The sequence below is a fragment of the Ambystoma mexicanum genome, chromosome 9 (assembly GCF_040938575.1).
Source record: "Ambystoma mexicanum isolate Mex_15411 chromosome 9, UKY_AmexF1_1, whole genome shotgun sequence".
Classification (NCBI taxonomy): Eukaryota; Metazoa; Chordata; class Amphibia; order Caudata; family Ambystomatidae; genus Ambystoma; species Ambystoma mexicanum.
Genome location: NC_090931.1, coordinates 362,225,793 through 362,249,286, shown reverse-complemented (window position 1 = coordinate 362,249,286; position 23,494 = coordinate 362,225,793). Strand labels below are relative to the sequence as shown.

The 23,494-nt window shown below is 43.1% G+C and overlaps 1 protein-coding gene across 2 annotated transcripts in view; it reads left to right on the top strand.

The window, feature by feature from the left end:
* The first annotated feature begins 8,362 nt into the window (after window positions 1-8,362).
* VPS37D (VPS37D subunit of ESCRT-I) overlaps window positions 8,363-23,494 on the top strand; it is a 326,648-nt gene continuing 311,516 nt past the window's right edge. The window contains exon 1 of one of the 2 annotated variants that reach the window (XM_069614792.1): window positions 8,363-8,601. In XM_069614792.1, the coding sequence (XP_069470893.1) occupies window positions 8,419-8,601 (183 nt within the window). In that variant the 5' untranslated portion in view covers window positions 8,363-8,418. The remainder of the gene's footprint in view (window positions 8,602-23,494) is intronic. The other variant, XM_069614793.1, reaches the window with a different exon arrangement.

The window sequence follows — 23,494 nt, the reverse complement described above, 5'->3', positions numbered from 1 at the left end:
GCCGACCAAGACAGGTCAAAGTGGTCATACAGGAGGTCTAGCAAAATCCCCGTACAGTTGAAAGTCTTTGACCGACAAACTGTTACAAAAGCAAGGGAAATTAATCCTGCATCAAGAGAAAGCAAGGGAAGTGAATCCTGAATCGAGAGAAAGCAAGGAAAGTGAATCCCACAATCAATGAAAGTAAAAAGAAATTGTGAAGAGACAAGAGTGAACCCGGCGGAGGGATGCCAATCAAGAGGGGCAAAGTCTAAAGTCCCAAAAAATAGTGTGTTGACAAAAGTGAACCCGGCAGAGGAATGTCCACGATAATTGTTTTAAAAGACATTGGGCCTCATTACATGTAGTGCAGTAAACCTTGGTGCTATTAGCACCATGGTTCATGCCGGTAATTTAACGGTACCGCCTTGGAGGAAAGGGGAATTACCACCCTATTCCAAGGTTGGGAAGGCGGTAATTCCGCCTTCCTCCATTGCCCTTCCCCATTCCCATTTTTGCCCCATAGGGCTCTATGGGAATGGGGAAGGCGCTAATTACGGTACTGCAAATTGCGGTACCGTAATTAGCACCCTGGTCCCTTTGCGGGTTGGTTTTTAACGCCTGCTAAAAAGCAGGCGTTAAAGTACCAACCCACAAAGGGACCTCGTAGTAAGGCGGAAAGGGTTTACCAGTACCGGTGCCCTTCCCGCTTACGGTAAACCCTTACCGCACTACGTGCTGAAAGGCAAAAGGTGAACTGTCTTTGTGCAAAGCCATAGTAAACCCCGAAGATGGAGGCTAAGAACCTAGATAGAGTTTCGAAAGGGGTCTGCACCCAGATGAGGGGGACCCATGAGTGAATAACCACCACCCTAGAATGTGTGAATAAACCATAGTGAACAGGGCAGAGAGAGGATGAGATTCAGGAAGGGTCTGCGCCCGGAAGAGGGGAGCCAGGTGTGAAGAATCATCACCTTAAGTGCAACTTTTGCTTGTTGTTTTTTTTTGTTTAAGCTATCAGACCTTCGGAAGCAGGAGACTCAGCCATCGGAGGTCATGATATGGATAAGAACTGTTTGAAGGGTCTGCGCCCAGAAAAGGGGGTGCCAGGGGTGAAACTATCACCCAACGTATGTATGTGACACAGAACCTTTGTTTGTTCTTTTACCGACCCTCGAAGGCAAGGGACATTTTATTGAAAAAGAGACTTGGCCGCCTAGGCCTCTGAGAAGTTAAAACTGGAACTGTCATCTTGTGCTGGGGAAAGCTCGAGAAGTGTGCTGTGCTCAGAAGTCCCACCTTACCCCGTGATCAAAACGCGGGGAAGGGAGACCCTGGCAACCTGCATCCTGACTTATTATTTATGAACACTTCTTTCTTTATTAAGAATCCTATCCCACACTCTTTCTATATTCAGTTGGAAGGATTGGCAATAGTTGTTTTTTTTTATTATAGAACTGTTGTTTGAAGTTGTATAATGGGGTTTCGGTGTATACTTTCAAGGGAAGGGATTTTATTGCTTGTAATTGTTTGGTCTTATGTGTTTTGAATCCGAAAGAAACTTTTTTGACTAAGAATAGTTTTTTTCAATATAGGCCTTTTTATTTTGATGAGACACTACAAGGGCTGCCTTATTTTTTCATTTGATGGTCGAAGCTTGCTCCCATCTTATTTTTTTTTATTTATTTACATTTTTAAAGCACTCACACAGCCCACAGGCATTGAGGCGCTGTTACAGGAATTGTTTTTGTTTTTTTAGCAGCATAATTGTTTTTTTTTGTCTTAGTTGCATATTTGGAATATTTCTAAGCGGGGACCTGGGGATCGAACCTGTGTTGCTTCATGTCATCTTGCTTCCAAGGCGAGCAAGCTGCTGAGCTACCCTCCCGGATGGGATTTAAGTTTAGTTTAGGCGTTTTTCCAACCTGCAAAAAGTTTAATAAACACCCTTGAACTGTGATCACTTGTGTCTGTCTTTACTGTTGCCACTATGAGTTCCTTACAGCACAAAAAGCAGCCCTCCCGAGAAAGGTTACAGAAAATAGGCTCTGAGAAGATAGGAGAAGATCTGGTGAGCTTTTGGGGGTCTTAGGACTTTGTCTTGGTGAAAGAAAAAAGGAATTGTGAAGAAGCAAGAGTGAACCCAGCGCCGGGATGCCAATCAAGAGGGGCAACGTCTAAAGTCCCAAAAAATAATGTTTGCAGGTCCGTATGAATGGTACTTTTTAATTTATACTTTATTGTGCACTTTTTTGCAAAAGTTTCACGCCAGAGACAAAAACGTGTTTTAAAAAAAATGTGAAAATGTTAATAAATGAAGAAAAGGTACAAGCAGGAAAGTTATTTATGTGAATCAAGCCAATACGGTAACATGCTGGGATCTTGATAATAAGAAAGTAGATAGAACAAAACAAAACAAAAATAACGGAAACATCCCAGCCCTATATGCTGAATCTTGAGTTCTCGTCTTCCATTGCACTCGACCCGTTGGGGGCAGTAGTAAAAGGATTGAACAAAGGGAAATGTTTACTCGCATGATCGCGATTGGCTTTTTTTTATGAAGGGATCCAAAAGGAGCTTAAATGCACTAATCAGGGAGGCAAGAGTTAGATTGCAAATGAAATGATAACATACTTTCTAAATGCTATATATCAGGAGACCACTTGCAGAGTTGCTGCATTCTTCTTTGAGTTATGGAGTCTGAGTGAAAGGTTTATGAATAAGACGAACGGAACGAAACACAATTAAGGAAGGAGGACTAACAAGTATTGTGACAGTCAGAAAGAAAGGCTGATACACGATAATGATGCAGAAATATAAAAGCACCATCTAAATATTCTGTCATTCGTGTCACCTCCCAATTTTTCTTCTTGCTTTCCCCTTCTCAAATGTCCGTTATTTTTGTTTTGTTTTGTTTCTACTTTCTTATTATTAAGATCCCAGCATGTTACCGTTTGGCTAGATTCACATAAATAACTTTCCTGCTTGTATCTTTTCTTCGTATTTTAACATTTTCATATTTTTTTTAAAACACGTTTTTGTCTCTGGTGTGAAACTTTTGCAAAAAAGTGCATAATAAAGTTTAAATTAAAAAGTACCATTCATACGGACATGCAAACATTACTGTTATTTGAGTAAAAAAAGGAAAATGGAAACATTTATGGAAAAACTCACAAATTTTCTATCATAAATACATTTTTTAGGCTAATGGTATTTTATGCTTGAACACTATTGATTCATCTCAATATAAATCGAGAGCCGTGTCTCTTATTTTGAGCACAATAACACAAATCCCCTTTTGTGAGATTTACACAAGGCCAATGTCAGGATTTTGATTCTTGCTTTTTGAAAAAGACTGAAACAATTTGGGATAATATTGCCAAATGTACAGTCTAGGTAGAAAGTCACCTCTGATGTTGTGTGTGTTCCAAGTCCTCGGACCTACCATTCCAAGAAGCCATTTTTCTATAGGAATGCCCAAAGTCCTGCTGCCGAGGTGAAGGAGTGATTTATGGTGTTTACCCCATTATGGTTGCATATGATCAATGTAATTTTCGCTCAGGGCTCTTTGCCCGCATGTTATGCTCTAGGTTGAAACATTTTCATTAGATCCAAGTTGTCTTGCCAACTTTCCCCCTGTGGTGTCTTTGCCCTTTCTGGATTCAGTTTTTGGAAATGTGGTTTCTGTTCAGATGTCCTGAAGAGTCTGATGTGCAGGAACAATCTGGCTTCCTTCCTGGCTGCTGCTAACGAGTCAGCTATTTTGGACGTTCTGAATGGCGTCCATCTCATATGTGATGCGAGGGGAAGGGGTGCTTGTTTGCTGGTGTTGCAGAATCTCTCAGCTGCATTTGACAGTAATTACTGTGGGGTAACCCTCGAATGACTGTACCAGTGGATGGGCATTTGGATAACAGGCCTTGTGGGGTGTCACACATTCCAAGCTAGTCAGTTGTAGCTGGTCAGGGTAGGTGCTCTGCGGTCAGAACCTCTTTATTGTCATATGGGGTTCCCGGCGGGGGCGATCCTAAATTTCATGTTGGTCGGCTTGTCAGCACAAAACAGCTTCCAAACTCGGTTCTCATTAGCAGCGGGCAACATAGTCCGTTTATTTCTTTACAGTTGTTGAGAAAAAGACAGGAAACCAGGCAGAGTATCCCTGTCCCAAAGGTTCCATGTAATTTCATTGTCAGGCATTTCAAACCTGCAATTTAAATGTGTTTGACAGTTCATCTAATTTTTCTTTTTTGGGGGGGGTCCCCCTTCCCGACCTGCCGTCCTCTGTCCTCCACCTATTTTTACCTATACGCAACCCCCCAACCACTTATCTGCCCTTTCCCATCCCTCCCAAAAAATTTGATGAACTGTGAAACACGTTTAAACTGCAGGCTTTGAAATGCCTGACGATGAAAGAACGTCGTACTGTCCCAAGAAGTGTAGCCACATTCAGATTCAATGAATTTTCATATAGTTTTAGACAGCGAAAATCATACATCGATGTTGGCTACCTTGTTACATCATGCTTCCAACAGAACATCCTTTAACCTTGAGAGCACTTTAATAGAACCACATTCCTAAACGCATGACATATCCCCTTGTTTCAGGTGGGTCCCTGCATCATGTGTAAGCTTTAACTGCCTGGTCAACACCATCCCACGTGACATCCCTGTTGTGCTTATATTGAGGCTGTGCCTCATTTCCACACCTGATGATATTTTATTCCTATACGGAGCAGAACCTTGATCTAAGCAGGGTCTCAGTTCAGAGTCGCACTGCCTTCTGGTTGAAATCATTTTTCCATGCCAACCAGTCATATGCTCTAGCTGTTCTGCCACTTTATACAGCAACAGTCATGGCTGCAGTGCGGTTCAGGACACACTGTGTGCATATAATGAAAAAGAGAAAATAATCGATTTGCACCCACAAGACAAAGGGCCAGCAGGTTGCTTGCATATCCAGATTTAAGACATCATGGCTTCAGGTAGAGGTTTGGTGAACAGGTTCCTCTGCCACTCGCACATAGAGAATGACATGCTTATTGCAGGCAAGCTGCCCATATGCAACTCTTCAAAACAAGGCAGTTGTACCGTGAATACACAAAGCATGGGACTGATAAATATGTGTTAAACTGTCTTTATCTGAGGGACTGCTTCCTGGGGGTTTCCCCGTGAGTCAAAATACAGATGACACCCATGCAGTTGACATCTCAGGGCGATATGAATTATCTGAGCGGCTGCTTTCTCCGAATCACGAGAGGGTGGCTCTGCATTTTCTTTTTAATTAAACATCTTTTAAAAAATGTCTCCTTTTTTCACAAGCCAATCACCAGACTTCTATTTATTATTGCTTGTTACGGTCTCTGCCCTGGTGCCCCTTCTTCTTTTGCTTCATTTGTGAAATATTTGGACTTTTTCTTAGATCCTTCTTTACCCGTAGTCCCTCATTTTAATAAACCAGTGTTATCTGCTAACAGCGTTTGGTTTTCTATGAAAGCTATTAAACCATTTGTTTGTTCTTCTAGTCTAGCTGCCATGTTTTCATTAATGGTATGGCCAATTCACTCATTGTAATTGGTTTTTCAATTCATGTGGTGTTTCTTCCGAACATCCCCTCTTCCCGGAGATCTCTCCTTTATGCGGCAGCTAGGCTGTTAGCGAGGGTCAGGAAATGTGACCAAATTACTACTTTTCTGTAGCAATGTCACATGTTACCTCTAAATCCAAACAAGAGCCCCAGTTATTTGGCTCTTAACATGGTCCTCTGCTGGGTCTTAGAAGCATCAGGTGACTTAGGAGCAGGGGGGTTCTTTGTTCTGGACAGCCAAAGTTTTGATGTGCATCAACTTTGAAATTACCGTTTTCAGGTGAAGCTATATCTTACTGGGACATCTTCTCTACCAGTCTTTAGCAATGTACAAACTTTTTAGAGTTTTCCGAAACAATTGAAGACCTGTTTATTGTCCTTTCTCTGATAGGGTGTCTAACTGTCCCGTATTCTGGTGACATGTCCCAATTAAATGAGTGTGTCCCGTGTCCCACACACACAGCCTGTCCGGGATGGGATGAAGGTCCGACTCAGCTGGATCAGCTGTCCAAAGGCTTCCAAGCTCAGAGTCCATGCTTTTAAGAGTGATGGTCCAGATCACAGCGAAGCACAGCAGCTACCCCTCAGATCTCGTTGTGGGCCAGCAGATCATTACAATATGAGCATTTAGAGGATGAAGGCACAGACACGTCAGTGTGTGTGTGTGTGGGTTATTGGGAGGACTAATGTTCCTCAAGAGGTGCAAATGATGTGTAATAATAAATAGAAAACGAGAATAAAGCTGCATGGCGTGTAAAATAATGACTGAAGCAGATAGCCTTGTATTAGGTTGCATTTTCATTCAATGTGAATATGGTTTTAAAACCCATATGAGATTTGTTTATGGTTCACATTCCTTGGAAGGTTTCTACTGTAATATTCTGCTCAGAATGGGGAAAATACAGCTACAACAATAACAGGTTCGTTTCTTATGTGATCTGTGTCGATGGGATAGGTATTAAGATAATTATTATTTAAATTTATTTAAACTAATTATTATTTAAGCTCACGAGGCCCAAACCTTAACAAGTATAAAAATCTAAACGTTGAAGCTATCTGATCAAGCGCTTGAGTCGCGGAATGGGCACAAATACTGGTTTCAACACTCACACACAAAGTGCGTGATCCTGGGGAAACATTTAATCTGACTCTGTATTTTCTGCCAAAGCTGGGAGTCCCTAAAAGGGATTCAGTTTGCAGCTTTTCCTATTTAAAAAATAATTTGTCCTCGTTTGCTAGACAATAGAGATGCTTATATTTCACACCAGTTATTTGTCTTAGTTTACACATGGAAACTTATTTTAATGTCAGTACCAATGGTAATGTAGAGTATCAAAAACGGATGACACTCCATGTAATGTTATTTTCTGTGATGTCACTTCTGATGTCAGTGGATAAGCAAATCAGGGGATCAGCGTGTCTTTTCCTGCACAGGCCCTGGAGAGAAATCTAACAGGACAGTGCATTTTCTGAATTAACAGTCCTGCAGTTTTGCTATTTTGAATGTGCTGTGTGTCTGTTAAAATTCCTTTGCCACTACCATTCACATAAAAGTGCATACAGGCTAAGGGATGCAAAACATACGGTATGGAACAGCATGCATTAAAAATGGATTCTGACCCGCCTCCGGCTCCACATCTAAAGTGCCCTAAGAAAAAAATGTGTAAAGTTGGTCACACACTGAAGAATTGGAAACCCCGGCTGTCTGCGTACAATCCAACTTACCTACAAGTAAATAAGAAGCTAACTTCAGCGTCATTGCTGTGAAAGGGCTCACAAATCGTATATAGAACAATGATAAACGATTTTAAGGGACATGAGTACATTTAAAGAAATGAAAAGATGGCATTGTTTATATAATCACAAGAGTCACAACAACATTATGAGTTGGAAGGGATATGAAGGTTCAAAGAATCAAAAGAGAGCTGCTTTGGACCTAAAGTTAATTGTATCTGAGAAAAAAAGGAGGATTCCAAGGCGTCAGCCGTTATTTAATTTAATTGGGCAAACACAACCAAGACTGTGCAAAAGACACTCACAAACATCTCGACTTGCGGGTGTCTGAGCTGACTGTGCAGTTTGCTTTCTTATTTGAACAGAATGGATGTCGGTTTCATTTCTGGTGGGCTGTACTAAAGATGTTTACATCCCATGGCAGCTTACAGCTGATTGCCCCCACCAATGGAGGGGCTCTGGGCTTGAACAATGCTTTGCTGGCCCGTGTTTTGGGGATTCACCTTTGATTGGATGAGATGTTACTAGGCTGTGTACTCGCCTAAGGTGGCCGGCCATTCACAGCAAAGAAACGAAAGAAGGACAAGCGTTGGAGTCAAGTGACTTCCGGCCACTGTGGCGACAACTAGTGACCATATCTGAATAGCAATTTTGCCGTGCAGGATAAACAACATCACAAAAACAATTCATTTGCTTAAAGTGGGTCATATCAAAATAAAGTAATGCTGTGATGAAAAATGTACATGAAAGAAATTACAGCAGGATTTTGAATATATAAATTTAATAGGTATTCATTTTTAAATAGAAAACAAAACATGTGTTCCTTTTTCACATGTTTAATCAGGTGACATTAGAAATTCAATGTTCAAATGTTTGTTAATATTAATATGTAATTGATTATAATTAAACTTCCGACACTCTCATTGTTGCAAAATGGCGAACTGCATAAATATGGTTCAGCGCTCAGTTCCAGAAACGACGTTTCTCTCAAGTCTACGGTGGCCGTGAAGTGATGGCTGGGAACAGCCGGTGGGCTCCCCCTGGCGGCTCCTGAGTGCTGATCGGGCGCCCTGGACAGCTCCTACGCGCGGCGTGAGCTCCCCCTGGTGTTCGGCGGCGACTATGCAACCAGGCTGGACCCGGCCCCCTGTATACAGAGAGATGCTCCCGCAGCCGCAGCTACCGCGGCCCCCGGAGCCCGGGCCGCCCCCGGGGGGCAGCCTGGGTACCCTGAGCAATGCCCAGCTCCGGGAGCTACTGGGAGATGAGCGAAGGCTGCAGAGGATCGTGCGGCTTAGTGGACAGGTGAGGGGGAGGGGCGAGGAGCTAGGAGGGGGCAACAGGGGGGAGGTAGAAGCTGGGCATAGGAGGACAAGTGAAAGGACAAGAGGGAGCATAAGAGGGGTCTTTGGGATACACTTGGAGGTCCAACATAGGAGAATAGGATTTGGAATAGCCAGGTGGAAGGAGGGGGCTAGGAGAGGCATATGAGGTGGGCAACATGTAATTAAGGGGCTTATGAAGAGCTAGTAGAGGCATGATGAGAGCGAGGGTGGCATATACAAGGAGAGCATGGAGGAGGTAAAGGGGCGAGGGCTCCAGGATGCAGAAGAAGGGGAGGGATGTGAGATGGGTCAACATAGTCTAGGAAGCAAAAGAGAGGGAGCACAGATGAAGAGGGAGGACAGAATGGTCTATTGAGTAGCTAGGAGGGGTCAAAAGAATGCACAGGATATGTATGGCGGGTCAACGGGGGTGATTGGACTTATCTGGGAATGGATACATGAAGGGACACGAGGGAGATCTAGACCTAGGAGGGCAACAAGGAGCTTATGATGAGAAGCAAGACTTGGGAATTTGAGTTCAGCCAGGCAAAGCGATGGCGATAGGAAGAGACACGAGGGGAACATAGGAATAGAGAGGCAACAGGTAGAATGCAAGGAAGACAGGAGAGAGGGCATGCATGGGAAAGGGGAGATCATGCTAGAGGGAAGTGGATAGGGCACGGTAGGAGTGTACAACATATACCCCAAGTTAGCACATTTTTTAAGAGGCAGCATTCATTGCAGTGTGTGTGGGAACACAATATACCAGCAGCAACTGAAGTTGCCCAACATGCGAATGAACATAACTTTATTATATCACAGACAAATAGCACGTATCCAATGTGAATATACAACAATATTACAGTACAACCAGGTGGCCTGCATAACATCATATACGTTTTGTTAAAGGGACGTTATGGTTACAAGTAAATCCGAAACCCCCTAGAAAGTTGCTAGTTATGATAAACTAAGCAACCATAACTCGCACTGCTAAGACTAACACACAGGACTCAAAGATGACATCACAAATGTCACTGATGACACCACATATCTAGGCCACTTGTTTTTGTTCACTGACATATCTAGGTGAGGTGTTTTTGTTCACTGCCAGTCAGAATATGGAAATTCAAAAGGTGCTATATATCTAGACGTTAACCTTGTGGTGTGTTCTTAAAGTACTTTCGTTAGGGTTTGGTCTCGGCTCATGGTGCACATACACGGGGCAATAAGCAGGCGTCAAACACACAATTCATTTGTATACATGAAGATTAACTTTAATGCTATTGACATTTTTTGGTGGTGAAATTTTTTTCTTCCTTACTTTAGTTTCCCTGTATGTGCCTCCGATTTGTATGCATTGTCGGTCTCCATATTTATTGTTTGTACTAACACAAGTGTGTAGTAAGTCTTGAATTGTTAGCTATTTATTTCATGTTTAACGTTAATCAAAACTCCAATAAGGTAGCATTCATTATTTTACTATGCAAAATTACCAGATATAAAATATTGTACTTCTATAGTGCATGCTGCAGCCATTGCATATGTGTATGTGTGATTACGTTCCTGTATTAACAACAACACTCCAATATAATGTTTTCTTTACATGAGCTCATTCTTTAATACATTAAGTAGTCCATGATAGGTCTCCCGATTACCCCTGACATCTTGTTACCAACATTATAAAGACAAACCTGTTTAGGGACTTTTCATCAAAATTTAATCTTATATGTGATATCATATGTGACATCATATGTGATATCATCAATGACATTTGGGATGTCATCTTTGATGTCCCGGGTGGTAGTCTTAACAGTGCATGTTGGTTGCGCGAATTATGGTTGCTTAGCTTACCATAACTGGTGAATTTCTTGTTTTTTTCGGTTTTACTTGTAACTATAACGTCCTTTTAACAACGTTTTTCACTGAATTTCATGGGTTTTTATTAGTGCAACTTAACCAGAACGTCCCTTTTTTAACAAAGTTTTTTTTTCTGTGAATTTCATAGGTTTTTATGAGTGAAAATGTTTCATGATGTTACATCACTGTATATAAGTTATTAATAATTCTTCTTTTAACACATATGAAAGAACTGTAAAACTCCTTTAACAAGCATGTTTTTTGCAACGCATACTGATGTTTGTCACCATCAGGAGCGCATGCTGGGGATGCAAGCCATGGTTGAATTGCCTAGGGCATGAGGCTTGACCATGACCCCAGCCTCACCAAACCTACCCTGCATCCTAGTTCAGTGTCCACTATACCCTCATAATGTGCTCTTTGCTTGCAGTCATGATCAGGCCCCACAAACGATGGGGCATGGGCTTCGGCCATGCCGTGTTCCCCAATAGGCAAATCAGAGTAGTCACTTTTCCTTGCCGAGGGCCAGGCCCACTGCACAGGCAGCAAAGTTACTTCACTTTTTCTTGTACTTACTTTTTTAACTTTCAGAAAAGTTACACAGGACAGATGTGCAAAAGCATGCTTTCAGGTCCTTGCTGATGCTCCTAATGCAGGTTTGTTGTAATCCAGTCCAGCACTTCAGGCTGTAGCCGCAAGCAGAATATTTTTTCCCATTCAAACCTAGAGCTTCGGCCATGCCGCATGCCCCAATAAGTAAATCGGAGTACACATTTTTCCTAGCTCAGGGCCAGGTCCATTGCCCAGACACCAACGTTATATCACATTTGTTTGTACTTAGATTTTGACACTCTAGAAAAAATAAAACTCAGAACAGATTTGCGAAACCATGCTTTGAGGTCCTTGTTGATGCTCCTCGTGAATGTTTGCTGCAATCGTGTCCAGAACCTTCGGGCTGTAGCCACGAGCAGAATTTATTTCCCCATTCAAACCTAGCCCGATTTCGAAAAACTTTACCACATAGCCGATCCCTGGTGGCCAAGGTACACTTTAACCCCATTGCCAGTCCCTTGTAGTTATGGACAGATGTCCGTGCCATGACCCAGATAATCTGGCCACTGCCCATGGCCACAGGCTATACCTTAGTCACCAAAGGTATATCACTTGAGAAAATCCATTCAGACTTTGCACAAACATTCAAGGTTGTGTCTATATTCTTTCTGAAAAATGTTCTGCATATTCATCAAACAGCAACAGTTGGAAGCCATCTAAAAATGTTGAGACCCCCTCGAACTTTGCCCCCTCGTGACGGAATCCCACCAAACTTTGCAAAAACATTCAAATCTGGGTCAAATATCATTTTGCAATCTTTTGTGCAGATTTGTCAAAAGGCACCAAATCTATAAGCCTTTCAATTATTGTGGGACCCCACCCCCCTCTAATTTTGCGCTCTATTGGCAAAACAGCACCAAACTTTGCAGAGTCAATCAGGGTCGGGTCTAAAATGATATTGCAAAATTGAATGCAGTTTCATTGAGTGGCAACAAAGTTATAAGCCATCCAAAAACCGCTTTTCACAGACCCTCTAACACTGAACTATGCATGGATCTCCCGGAAGATCTCATCTAAGATGTTTGTTACTATCACAGGAATGTCCTCGAACATCTGAGATGTTCACTGACATCGTAGAAGAAAAAAAACACCAGATTTTTGACTTTTTATGGACCTATCCATCCCCCCCATTGTTTCATTTGTTTGGCAAGTGCAATGTTGTGTTTTTCATGTTTTTACCGGTTCTATGTCATTTCATCGCAGGATGTTATTTTGCTGTTTTTTTACCACAGGTTTTTCAATGAAAAAACTCATCAAATTTTATTTTTTTTTTATTTTTGGGGGGGTTTCCCCCCGAAACCCCCATCCACTTTAATTTTTATATGTTCCCGAACACCCACACCCAAAATATATATTATTCTTACCCCCTAAAAAATCAGTTTTTTTCCGTTAAAAAATTTGCTGTAAAAACCCTGTGAAAAAACGTCCCGCGATGAAAGGACTTTGTACCGTTTTTACCGTGATGTCAGAGGAGACTCCGAATCAGGAAATGAGTCCGCAGACCGGACCCAAATATCACTAATTGTTTTAACCTACTTCATGGCCATTTAAAAAAAATCAACTGGACTGATTTACACCAAATTTGCAAAAGTACGCTTTTGGGACCAAGCCGCCGCTAATCACACAAGTTTGGTGCAAATCTGTCCAGCGGTTTTTGTTTCCATTGGGCCTCATTACGACCCTGGCGCTAAGTGTTTAACGGCGCCGTAAAAGGCTGCGGCGCCGTTAAACACTTAGCGCCTTACTACGAGGTCCCTTTGCGGGACCCGACCTTAACGGCTGATCTACACCAGCCATTAAAGTAGGGACCCGCAAAGGGACCTTGGTGCTAAGTACGGTACTGCAATTTGCGGTACCGTACATAGCGCCTTCCCCATTCCCATAGAACCCTATGGGGCGAAAATGGGAATGGGGCAGGGCCATGGTTCAATGGGGAATTACCGCCCGCCAACCTTGGAATGGGGTGGTAATTCCCCATCGAACCATGGCGGACCTGTTACAACACCGGCACCAACCATGGTGCTAATAGCGCCATGGTTTAGTGCCGGAGTTGTAATGAGGGCCATTGTGTTTTATGGGGATTTAAAACATGTTGGGACCCCCCTATACCTTTGCCCCCCCTTCACAAAATTATACCGAGGTGGCCATATACTTTTTTTGCAAAGTTTGAGTGAGGATTCGTTGAACAGTGCCAAAGTTCTAAGCCACCCAAAAAGTGCTCTTTAGCGGTCCTGTAGTTATGGTTAAGTTGCTAAATCCATAGGAAGACCTCTTTTTGTGCGGCTTTAACTTCGCTTCCCCTGGACCAATCCTCACAAAACTTTGCAAAAAAAAGTATATGACCTGCTCTGAATTTTTTTGCAAAGTTTGGTGAGATTTCGTCAGGGGGGGCAAAGTTATATGGGGGTCCCACATCTTTTTATTTTTCCAAAGACTGATTGGAGAAAAAACTTTGCTCACGTCTACAGCCCAAACCGCTGGACGGATTTTCACCAAAGTTGCGGCAGGAGCGGCGGCTTGGTCCCGGAAGCATGCTCTGGTAAATTTGGTGAAAATCTGTCCAGTATATATTTTTTAAAACCTCCAAAAAGTAGGTCCAAAAACATTTGTGATATCTGGGTTCAGTCTGCGGAACCATTTCCCTGTTAGGTTTGCGGACAGGGCTCCAATTGTCTTGGAAGGCAACGTGGTGTCCGTGGACATCGGACGCGCCCTCTGATTGGATGGTGAAAAGCATGAAGTGCGTCAGATTTTTGGAAACGCCCGCCATCTTGGATTCGCGGACAGCGGCCGATGTCAGGACATTGCAGTAAAAACATATTAAAAAACACAACATTGCACTTGTCAAACTTATCAAATAATCTCTGGTGAGGTGAGGGGTGATGAGGATGGGATGGGATATGGCTGCAAGAAGCAAAAAAACAGGTGTTTTCCGCCGTAAGTCAGCGCACAGTCCAGATGTTCACGAACAGTCCTGTGAAGTTCGCCGACACCTCTGCCTTATAGGGTTGGTAAAAAGCAATTCTTGCGTGGCTTATAACTTTGGCGCCATTTAATGAAACGGCATGAAATTGTGCAATTATAATGTGGTGCCATTTGACGAATCTACACAAAGGTTTGCAAAAAGATTATATATCTAGATATAAATGTTTTTGCAAAGTCTGGTGGGATTCTGTCAAGTGGGGGCTAAGTTATGACACTTGTATGTGCATACATTTGACACTTTTGAAAAAATAAAACCTGGGTGTATTTCCAGGAAACTTGTGTAAGGAGCATTGGCAAGGACCTTAAAGCATGGTTTTGCAAACGTCCCTGTGTTTTATCTTTTGACAAGTGTCATAATGTAGGTACAAAAAATAGTGATATACCTTTGGTGACTGAGGTGTAGCCTGTGGCCATGGGCAGAGGCCACATTGTCTGGGTCATGGAATAAGGCCATGATCGGGACAATCTGGCTACTGGCCATGACCACGAGGGATAACACATGGGTTTCAAGTGGCCATGTCCACTTGGGACCGGCTTTGTGGTAACGGTATTCGAAAGTGGGATAGAGTTGAAAGGGAAGAAAAATGTGCTTGTGGTAATATGGTCACAGGTTTCTCTCTTGGCCTTCTGCAGGCTGTAATGGAAAATGAAGAAGGGCCCTGTATGGAACCACTCCTTACCTTTCCATGGTGGCCATCTTGGAAAAGGATTTTCCTTCCTACATCGGGACGCGAAAGAAAAATAATTTTTTTATTGGCACCCCGGGTTCCCGCTTTGGGAACCTGGGGTGCTAATGGCCTTCATCCCCCATTGCAGGGGCTGGAATGGGGAGATAATGGTCCGAAGACCTCGTTATCCACCCTCACTTCGCTTGGACCGATAACTTGGGCTGCCAGGCGTGTATCCACTGTTCCAGTCCCTTGAACGGGGGATGGAACACCACAATACTCCCATTAGCATAACACAACATGTTAATGGAAATGTTGGAAAATCTTATTGGTGTATGTACTTTACTGAGAAATGTAAGGTAGATGGAGTCTAATTTTTTTTTTTTTGTTCTATTTTTTAACTGTGAAAGGTGGTTCCTAAAGGAACATTTCTTTTGTTGTTTTTTGATGTATTTATTTTTTTGGCAGGAGAGTTTAGAACGAAAGAAGGGGAGGGAAAAGAGGGAAGAGGCACTAATATGGAGAGGCAGGTGGACAGGGCAAGATGTTGCATATGTGCTACTTCTAAGGTAGGGGGCAGTGTTTATAATGCTCCTTGATTACCGCTACAAAAGCACTTCGAAATTAAATTGCTTCCCTCTGCAGAATGATGTGTTGTAGTATATACAGAGCACTGTTGTCTTAAAAAAAAATATGGGTCAACAGCATCTTTTATTGCTTGCAAGGTAGCTGGTGCGATTTTGTGTCCCACAGAACTAGGCTGTGTGGTTATAGTATTGGTTGAGGAAGATGAGGTGGAGGAAGATAGCCTCCTACTTGCTAAGAAAGGAACAACCTTTCTGAGTGCATTGCTTTCTTTGGATTTGGTGTGGCAGCACATGGAGGTGGTCCCGTAGCAGTAGTGTCCTGGGAGTCTGCAACTTTGCACTCAGTGCATTTCACTTTGGCAGCTTTAGCCTTTGGTACCTTCCAACAGTGGTAAAGAACTGCCACACCCATGATTCTCTCTGGGTGCTAGAGGTAGGCACTTCCTTTACCTCATCTTCTTGGTCCTCTTCATTGTCTTTGGAAGTACTCTGCTTTTTTTGTTGTGAAGGTCCTCCAGCTGGTGCTGGTGGTGGCTCTTGGGGAGTAGTGATGGCAATAGGTGATACCATTTTTAAGATAAATAGCAGTTTTGCTAAAATTGTTCCAAGACTGTACTGTGTACTTAATGGATAATGAGTAAGAATAGGTGCAGGAGCTGTACAAGGGAAATTTTGAAGTTGAAAGTTCCTAGATCAGTAGAAAATGCAGTTCCGAACCACGAAGCACAGATCTGATCGTGAAGTGCAGGCGCGTTCTCGGACACGTCATCATGCCGCGCGCCAGAGTATGGTCCCGTGGCACTGTCCGGAATGTCTACCATGATGTCAGATGTTCGTGGACATCTACGGACGCAAAATCAGTTGAAAAAGTTTATAGAAGTATTAAAAATGATGCTAGAAGGTGGGAAATGGCAGAGTTTTAAGGTGAAACTTTGTAAATTGCACACAATTCTTGCTATATTGGGTAAGTATGATATTAGTAAGTTGTAGGAAAATAGCATGCACTGCTAAAAACCCATGAAATTCACTGAAAAAAAGGGATGTTCTGGTTAATTTGCACTAATAAAAACCTATAAAATTCATTGAAAAAACGTTGTTAAAGGGACGTTATGGTTACAAGTAAAACCAAAAATCTCATAAATTCGCCAGTTATGGTAAGGTAAGCAACCATAGCTCACGCCACCACCGTGCACTGCTAAGACTATCACCCAGAACATCAAAGATGACATCACAAATGTCATTGATGACATCACATGTGAAATTAATTTTGATGAAAAGTCCCTAGAAGGGGTTGTGTTTATAATGTTGGTAACAAGATGTCAGGGGTGATCTGGAGACCTATCCTGAACTACTTAAAGTATTAAAGAATGTATTCATCTAAACAAGATTGTATTGGAGTTTTGTTGTTAATACAGGAACCTAATCATATATAAACATAGGCAATGGCTGCAGCATGCACCATAGAAGTATAATATTTATAATCTTGTAATTTTGGAAAGTACAATAATAAATGCTACTTTATGCAAGTTTTGAGTAATGTTAAACATGTAATAACTAGATAACAATTCAAGACTTACTACACTTGTGCTAGTACATATGAAGAACCACAATGCATACAAATAAGAGGCACATACAAGGAAACTAAAGTAAGGAAGCAAGAAACCGCATCATCAGAAAATGTTAATATCATTAACGTTTTTCTTCATGTATACAAATTGTGTGTTTGAGGCCTGCTTGTTTCCCCATATATGTGCACCATTAACTGAGACTAAGCAGTAAGGAATGTACTTTAAGAACATATGAAAAGGTTAACGTCTAGATATATAGCACCTTTTCAATGTTAATATTCTGACTGTCAGTGAACAAAACCACCTGGCCTATATATGTCAGTGAACAAAAACAAGTGGCCCAGATATGTGATGTCATCAATGACATTTGTGATGTCATCTTTGATGTTCTGGGTGTGGTGTTAGTCTTAGCAGTGCACGGTGGTGGCACGAGTTATGGTTGCTTAGCTTACCATAACTGGCAAATTTCTGAGGTTTTTCGGTTTTACTTGTATGTATGTGTATATATATAGTCGGTGGTTTGACAAAAAACCTTTAAACTGAAGTGTGAAAGTAGGAAAATTAATTTGAGCCAAGTCACACATTCCACTGCGCCCCTAGTAGCCATCTCTGGAAGTTCACCTTCAGTTCTGAGCCACAACTGCAAGGCATTGTGGGTATGAAATTAGGTGTCGGACAACACCCAGTAGGGAGGAGCTACCACAGGGGAACCAGGAGCTACCAGAGATGCTCCTTTAACTTTTTGTCCGTTTTGTATGAACCATTGTGCTTAAATGTGCATTAAATGTGTTCCAATTCTTCTTTTGTTAACATTCTCAAATACTCAAGTTGATGTCACATTTACATATTCGGAAGACACCAGTTGTACCTAGGAGCCAAAAGTAGCTCGTGGTAGCAATTGGTTTCATGCTAACCAGGCTCTACTATGCTAGAAGCAGGAGCTAAATAGCTCCCAGCTCCCCTCAATTTCGAACCCTGAGGTGTATGATTGTAAGTATATTATAACACAGGACACCTCCAACCTTGGTGGTGTGACTATAGTACAGGGGAGATTATATGAGCACAGGCAGGAGATGCCCAGACTGGTTTGTGAAAACTGCAATATTACAATTTGGGGCCTCATTACGAGTCACCCGGTCTGGAAATAATGTAGCCGCCACTGTTGTTTCCGGACCGGGTGATCTCGAGTTCTGCAGGCAGGAGGTTTCATTCCGGCCAGGTCTGACCTGGCGGGTTTAACACCACCTGCCTGCAGGTGGACGTGGAAACACCGGCACCATCACGAGATGGTGCCGGTGTTTCCACTTCCTCATTCCCATTGAGTCCTTTGGGACTCAATGGGAATGGGGATTTACCGAATACCGCCTCCGGAATTCCCGGGTCACCGGGGTCGTAATGCCCCGGTAATTCTGTGAATCACGGAGGCGGAATGGTGTTACGAGTCCGGCGGTAACGTGCCGGAATTTTAGGCACAGTTACCGCCGGACTCGTAATGAGGCCCATAGAGTGCAGTGTGTATACATTTTCTACACAAACGAGCCTCCCTTTTCCCCATAGTGTATGATTGGAAAAAATATATACTGGGAGAGTTAAGGTTGGCACGCAACCTTAACGTTTATAGATTTTGCATCGTGCCCTTCATGTCCCTTCTACCAGAGGTTTTTATCACTAACATTCTGAAATGTTTGCCTATGATGCAGTGGCTTCCCTGCCTGTTGGGAACCTTGAGCATCGACTTGAATACGGTTGTTGGATTGGATTTCATGTGTTTTGTAATGATATAAAATATATGATTAGTAATCTCCAGGAAAAATGCACCACTAATTTAGGCCAATTTGAGTGGAAACCAGATAATTTGCAATCATCGTCACTTGATGACTAAGAAATGGTGTCCTGTGTGCATCGGGGAACTGAGGGGGCAAGTGACTTTTTTTTTAATACCTGGCTTGTAATATGTGATTTAACCTTTACTGCTCGTCTGACCCGGTGTTCTGTGTGTACCACTTGAATATCCTAAACACAACCGGTGTTGATAGACTGCATTTTCCCATTATCTATGTTTGCTACTTATACCGGGTAAATGGAGTGCACAGCCTCTTGTCCTTGTTTTTCATAGCTGGCGCATGCCAACTTGCTGCCATTCATATCACTTTAACTCGTGTGTTTATTTGATGATTTTTAGATCCAGCCGGGTGTTTGCTAAATGAACATCTTAAGACAGTGTTCATAATGTGGCTGGGATTTGGATTTTTTGTCGCTATTGATCTGCTGGGTCATTGTGTTTGTACTTTACAACAGATACATTATTTATTTAACATTATTTGGCAAAAACAAATCCAAAAAGAGTGCGTTATGTGAAAGTCTCCAACCACATAACACTTTTAGTGATGTACCATTTTGCGTTTTCACTTTTTAATTGATGCTTGTTGCCAAATGAATGAATACAAAATCTTTGGGTCTCCAGATGTTTTGCAACACACATCCCTTAATCCTGCACTGTACACGGGGTTTGGGCTGGCTGCAACAGCCCCATTGCTTTATGCTTTCCAATGCCTTGCTATGATATAGTAGTTGATTGATACATTAAAAGACCGGTGTCTGGGAAGCAGGTGGAAACTGAAAGCGAGAACGGCAGCACAAGACATATTTTAAGCACCTTTTCAGTAATTCTAGCATTTGCAGATACATTTAGGTATACAATCCATGGTGACCGTTTTTTAAGGATCAGTGGCGTATTGGAGGCCGGGTCATAGCCCTCTAGCTCTCTGTGTGGGGCTCCCCTCACCGTGAGATAAAGCGGTTATTCAGGGTCATCTTGATGCCAGACACCATTGTAATGTCCTTAGTTTTAAGGGGCAAAGAGTTCCAGTACCTGCGAGCCATGATGGTGAAGGGGGTGAAAGAGAGCGATAGCACAGCGTGGACAAGGGATGGTTAGGTTGAGAAGAGTTTGAGAGCATAGAGTGCGCAGAGGTGATTAGCGGGATATTGATTCCGTCAGAGAGGGAGCAAGGCTCTAGCCTGTGGATAGATTTGAATCGGAATAAAGCATTTGCTTGAAAGAGCTGCACTGATGTAGGTGAGGATCATGGAGATTGCAGAGGGGTCCCATACTTTTTTGAGACGAGTAAAGGTATGAAGCATTATGGGAACCTGCTGTGGAAAGTGTGGCTATATGTGTCTTTGTAGAGTGAAAGGTTGTTGGATGAAGTGCTGGGGTTCCAGTATGGAGCATTATTGCAGTCTGCTGAGGACCTGTTTAGCAGCGTATGTTTTGGTAGAATGAAAGGGTGTTGGATTTTAGGATGTTCGGGAAAATAAGCCTGGCAACCATCGAAGTGAAGGTAATCAAGTGCTGAGGTTTCAAGGCACTGTTACAACTCTCGTCTAGCTGCGGTTTCCAAATTCTTTTCTACTCTGGCAAATTTGCCGTAGAAACACAATCCACATGTACTCGTTGTGCATGGTGTACTAGCTCGTGAATTAATTTATCAATTGGCAGTGTTGCACAAGTGCAGTGCATCTACTCCTGGTAGGGTCCTTGTCATCTCCTAATGCCTTCTCGTATTTAAAAAATGCATATGTACAGTAGCATAGCAGCACCTTTTCATTTTCCTTAATATGAGTAGGACATCTTAAAATGTAAAAACGAAAAAGTTTGCTGGCACCCTTCCTACCGTTTTTCCTCATCCCCGACATGTATTGTGCACATTTACCATTGCTCTTTTCTTTGACCAAAATCCCAGCAGCTTTTTTTTTTTTTTTGTAAACTGCTTCAGAAAATATATCCATAATCCTCTCAGGCACCCACATTGCTATTTACTCATCATATGTCCTTTTGATATCCTGGCAACCCCCTTCAGCTCTCTTACATTCTTTTGACGATAGCCACGCCTAGTTATCATTGATTGCGAAACACTTTTCTTTTTGTTGCTAAGTGACCCTTAATCGTAGAGTCCAAATTGGGTTAGCGTTTCTTAACCTATTATAAATTAGACTTTTTAAAGTGACATAGCTTTGCCTCACTTGACTAGTTTGCACCAAACATTTGAAATGGAAAGGTTTGTGAGCTATTAATATTTATTTCAAATTCAGCAAAGATTGGCTAGGCAGGACAAAATGTGCATTGGGGCACAAAGCTATTTTTTCCCCCCGACTTTTCCAAAATATCTTTTGAATCTTGTAGGTTCAATGCAGTGAATATTGAGTTGGTTCCTCATCTGCATGAATGCCGAGAGAAACATCACTGCTGGATGGCGGCAGACAGACTGAGTTGAGTCATTAGTAATCCGTTCCCTCTGGGGTTCAGGTTATCGTGGGAGCAAAGATTGAACCTTAACTAGACAGTTGCTCTCACTCTGTAGTTGAGATGATAACGTAACTTCTAAAGGAAGGGTGTGTTAGATTGTTCCTCTTGGGATCAATCTTAAACAGAATTTACTGGACATGCTGGTGACATTATGATGGCAAAGTGAAACTAAATCAGCTTTAGTATCAAAACCATTTTAAAATGGTTTATTGTAGCCCCCTGAATTCCAGCCCTTGCCAATGCAATGGTGGGCAGGTGAGGGATTGCGTTCCCTCTAAATGGGGATCAGCTCTGTCAGCCCAAACTTTCTTGTGGATCCACCGGGAGAACCATAGGGTCGGAGTGACGCAACCATTGTAGGTGAAAGATATTTTTCGAAGGATCTTTTCACCAAAAGATCGATTTAGATAGATTTCTCTGTGCCGTTACGGAGCGGTCTTTCTAAATCGAACTGTCATGCCCATGCCACACACAAGTGTGCGCAGGGGCTGACGGGCTCTGCAGGACCCAAAGTGGACGGCGAGGAGAATGGGTAAGGGTGTGTGTCTGGCTGTATTGTGGTTTGGGTGGTGGGAGTCTTGTGTGTGGACAGAGGGGGCTGAGAGATTTGAGAGAAATCCCACAGGAGGGTAGGGGGTGGTGTTGGGTGGGGAGGAACAAAGGGGGACTCGGGGGGGGGGGGGGGGGGGGGGTGTGAAACCCCTGAATATAAAAAAAAAACTCACTGTAAAGGTCTCAAGCAAAAAAGACCTTTACAATGCCAGTTTTATGATCAAGCGAAAATCGGTCATTGTAAATGTTTTTTTTTTTTTTCACGTGAGAGCGTTAATATTAGCTAATTTCTCATGTAACCGACGCACAGACCCCGGGTTAAGGCCTGCTACCACCCACTGAAGCGTGAGGCCAGAGGATGGCCTCTATGGGTGGTCCCAAAACCTAGGCGGCCTCAGCCAGTCCAACACTGTCCTCACGCCAGGGTCCCCTCCCTTAAACCTGAAATCCTACACATTTTACACCTACATAACAGTTCCCATGAACACCTTCCCCCCATTCTACAATCCCCCTTTTAACATTCCTAATTATTATAAATGTATATGCTACCCTATGTAACAATTCTTATTCACTTAAATATATACACATACATAAACACCAACAATGACACACCGCATATAGCACAGGTCTTTATACACAGCGGTAACTGTTGCAGTCAGCTGTTCACAGTGCCTTATAGGGATGACTTTTGTGATGGCTTCTTTCTTCTGATAGGTGGAGGGGTTGTCCCTATGTAATTGGGTCTGGGCCCCACACCCTCTTTTATCTGGGTGGCCCCATCCATCAAGTGGGGCAACCCAAGCTCACCGCGCAGGCTGCGCTCATTAAAAGATCTTGGATTGCCCCCTGCCTGAGTGGTGGCTCGCCAATGTCGCTGCCTCACCCTGAGGCTATTGTAAGGAATCTGTTCAATGAGTCCCTTCTCTCCACAGGGTAGCCACTCCCTGTGAGGCTAGGGCAGTGAGCCCACTTCGCAAGACCCTCCCTAGGGGTCTAGCCAAGTGAAACCTCACTGGGAGTGACTCCTCTCTCGGGGACCAGTACTCCCAGTCTGATGTGGGACTCCCAGTCCGGAATACATTGTCTGCCCAGATGGGACATGGAAAAACAGTTTTGCTACACCAATCAGTGACATTCCTTCTCTTTGGCTTCAGGTAATGCTGGATTTTGTCTGAGAACCACAGTCGAAGAAGGACACACCCTTTGTGCTTGTGATGACTTACATAAACCCAAGAGGACCTGTGACTGGAGAGGAGTAATTCCTATATAGAGGTAAGCCTCTGGGGAGGAGACTTTCTGGAGGGGCAGAGCCACACTCGGCCATGGAGCCTATGGTAGCATGGAGGGCGAGACAAATGCTAGCGAACGCCCAACAAAAGCTGGCGTCCCGTCCTTCTGAGAAGCCAAGTTCGGGGGAAGAGGTGGAGACTGTGAAGCACCCATTTCGGGCTTATGACCCAGTAACCGACGTCGCAACCAGATCACCGGGGAGAGGCCGGATCCCTGAGCTCTGCGCCCTAAGGACATTCGCTGCAGAGATAAGCAGCAACGGGGAAGCGAACACTCCCATGGAGAGACAACCACTGAGCGGTGCAAGCACTTTGAAATAAGGCTAGGAAAGCAGACTGGGTTACGGGAACCTGAGAAACATCGGGCAAGCACCCATCTGAATATGAACAAGAGGGGTACAAGCACTTTGTATCCAGGTTGGGAGAGCCGGCAAAGTTACGGGAAC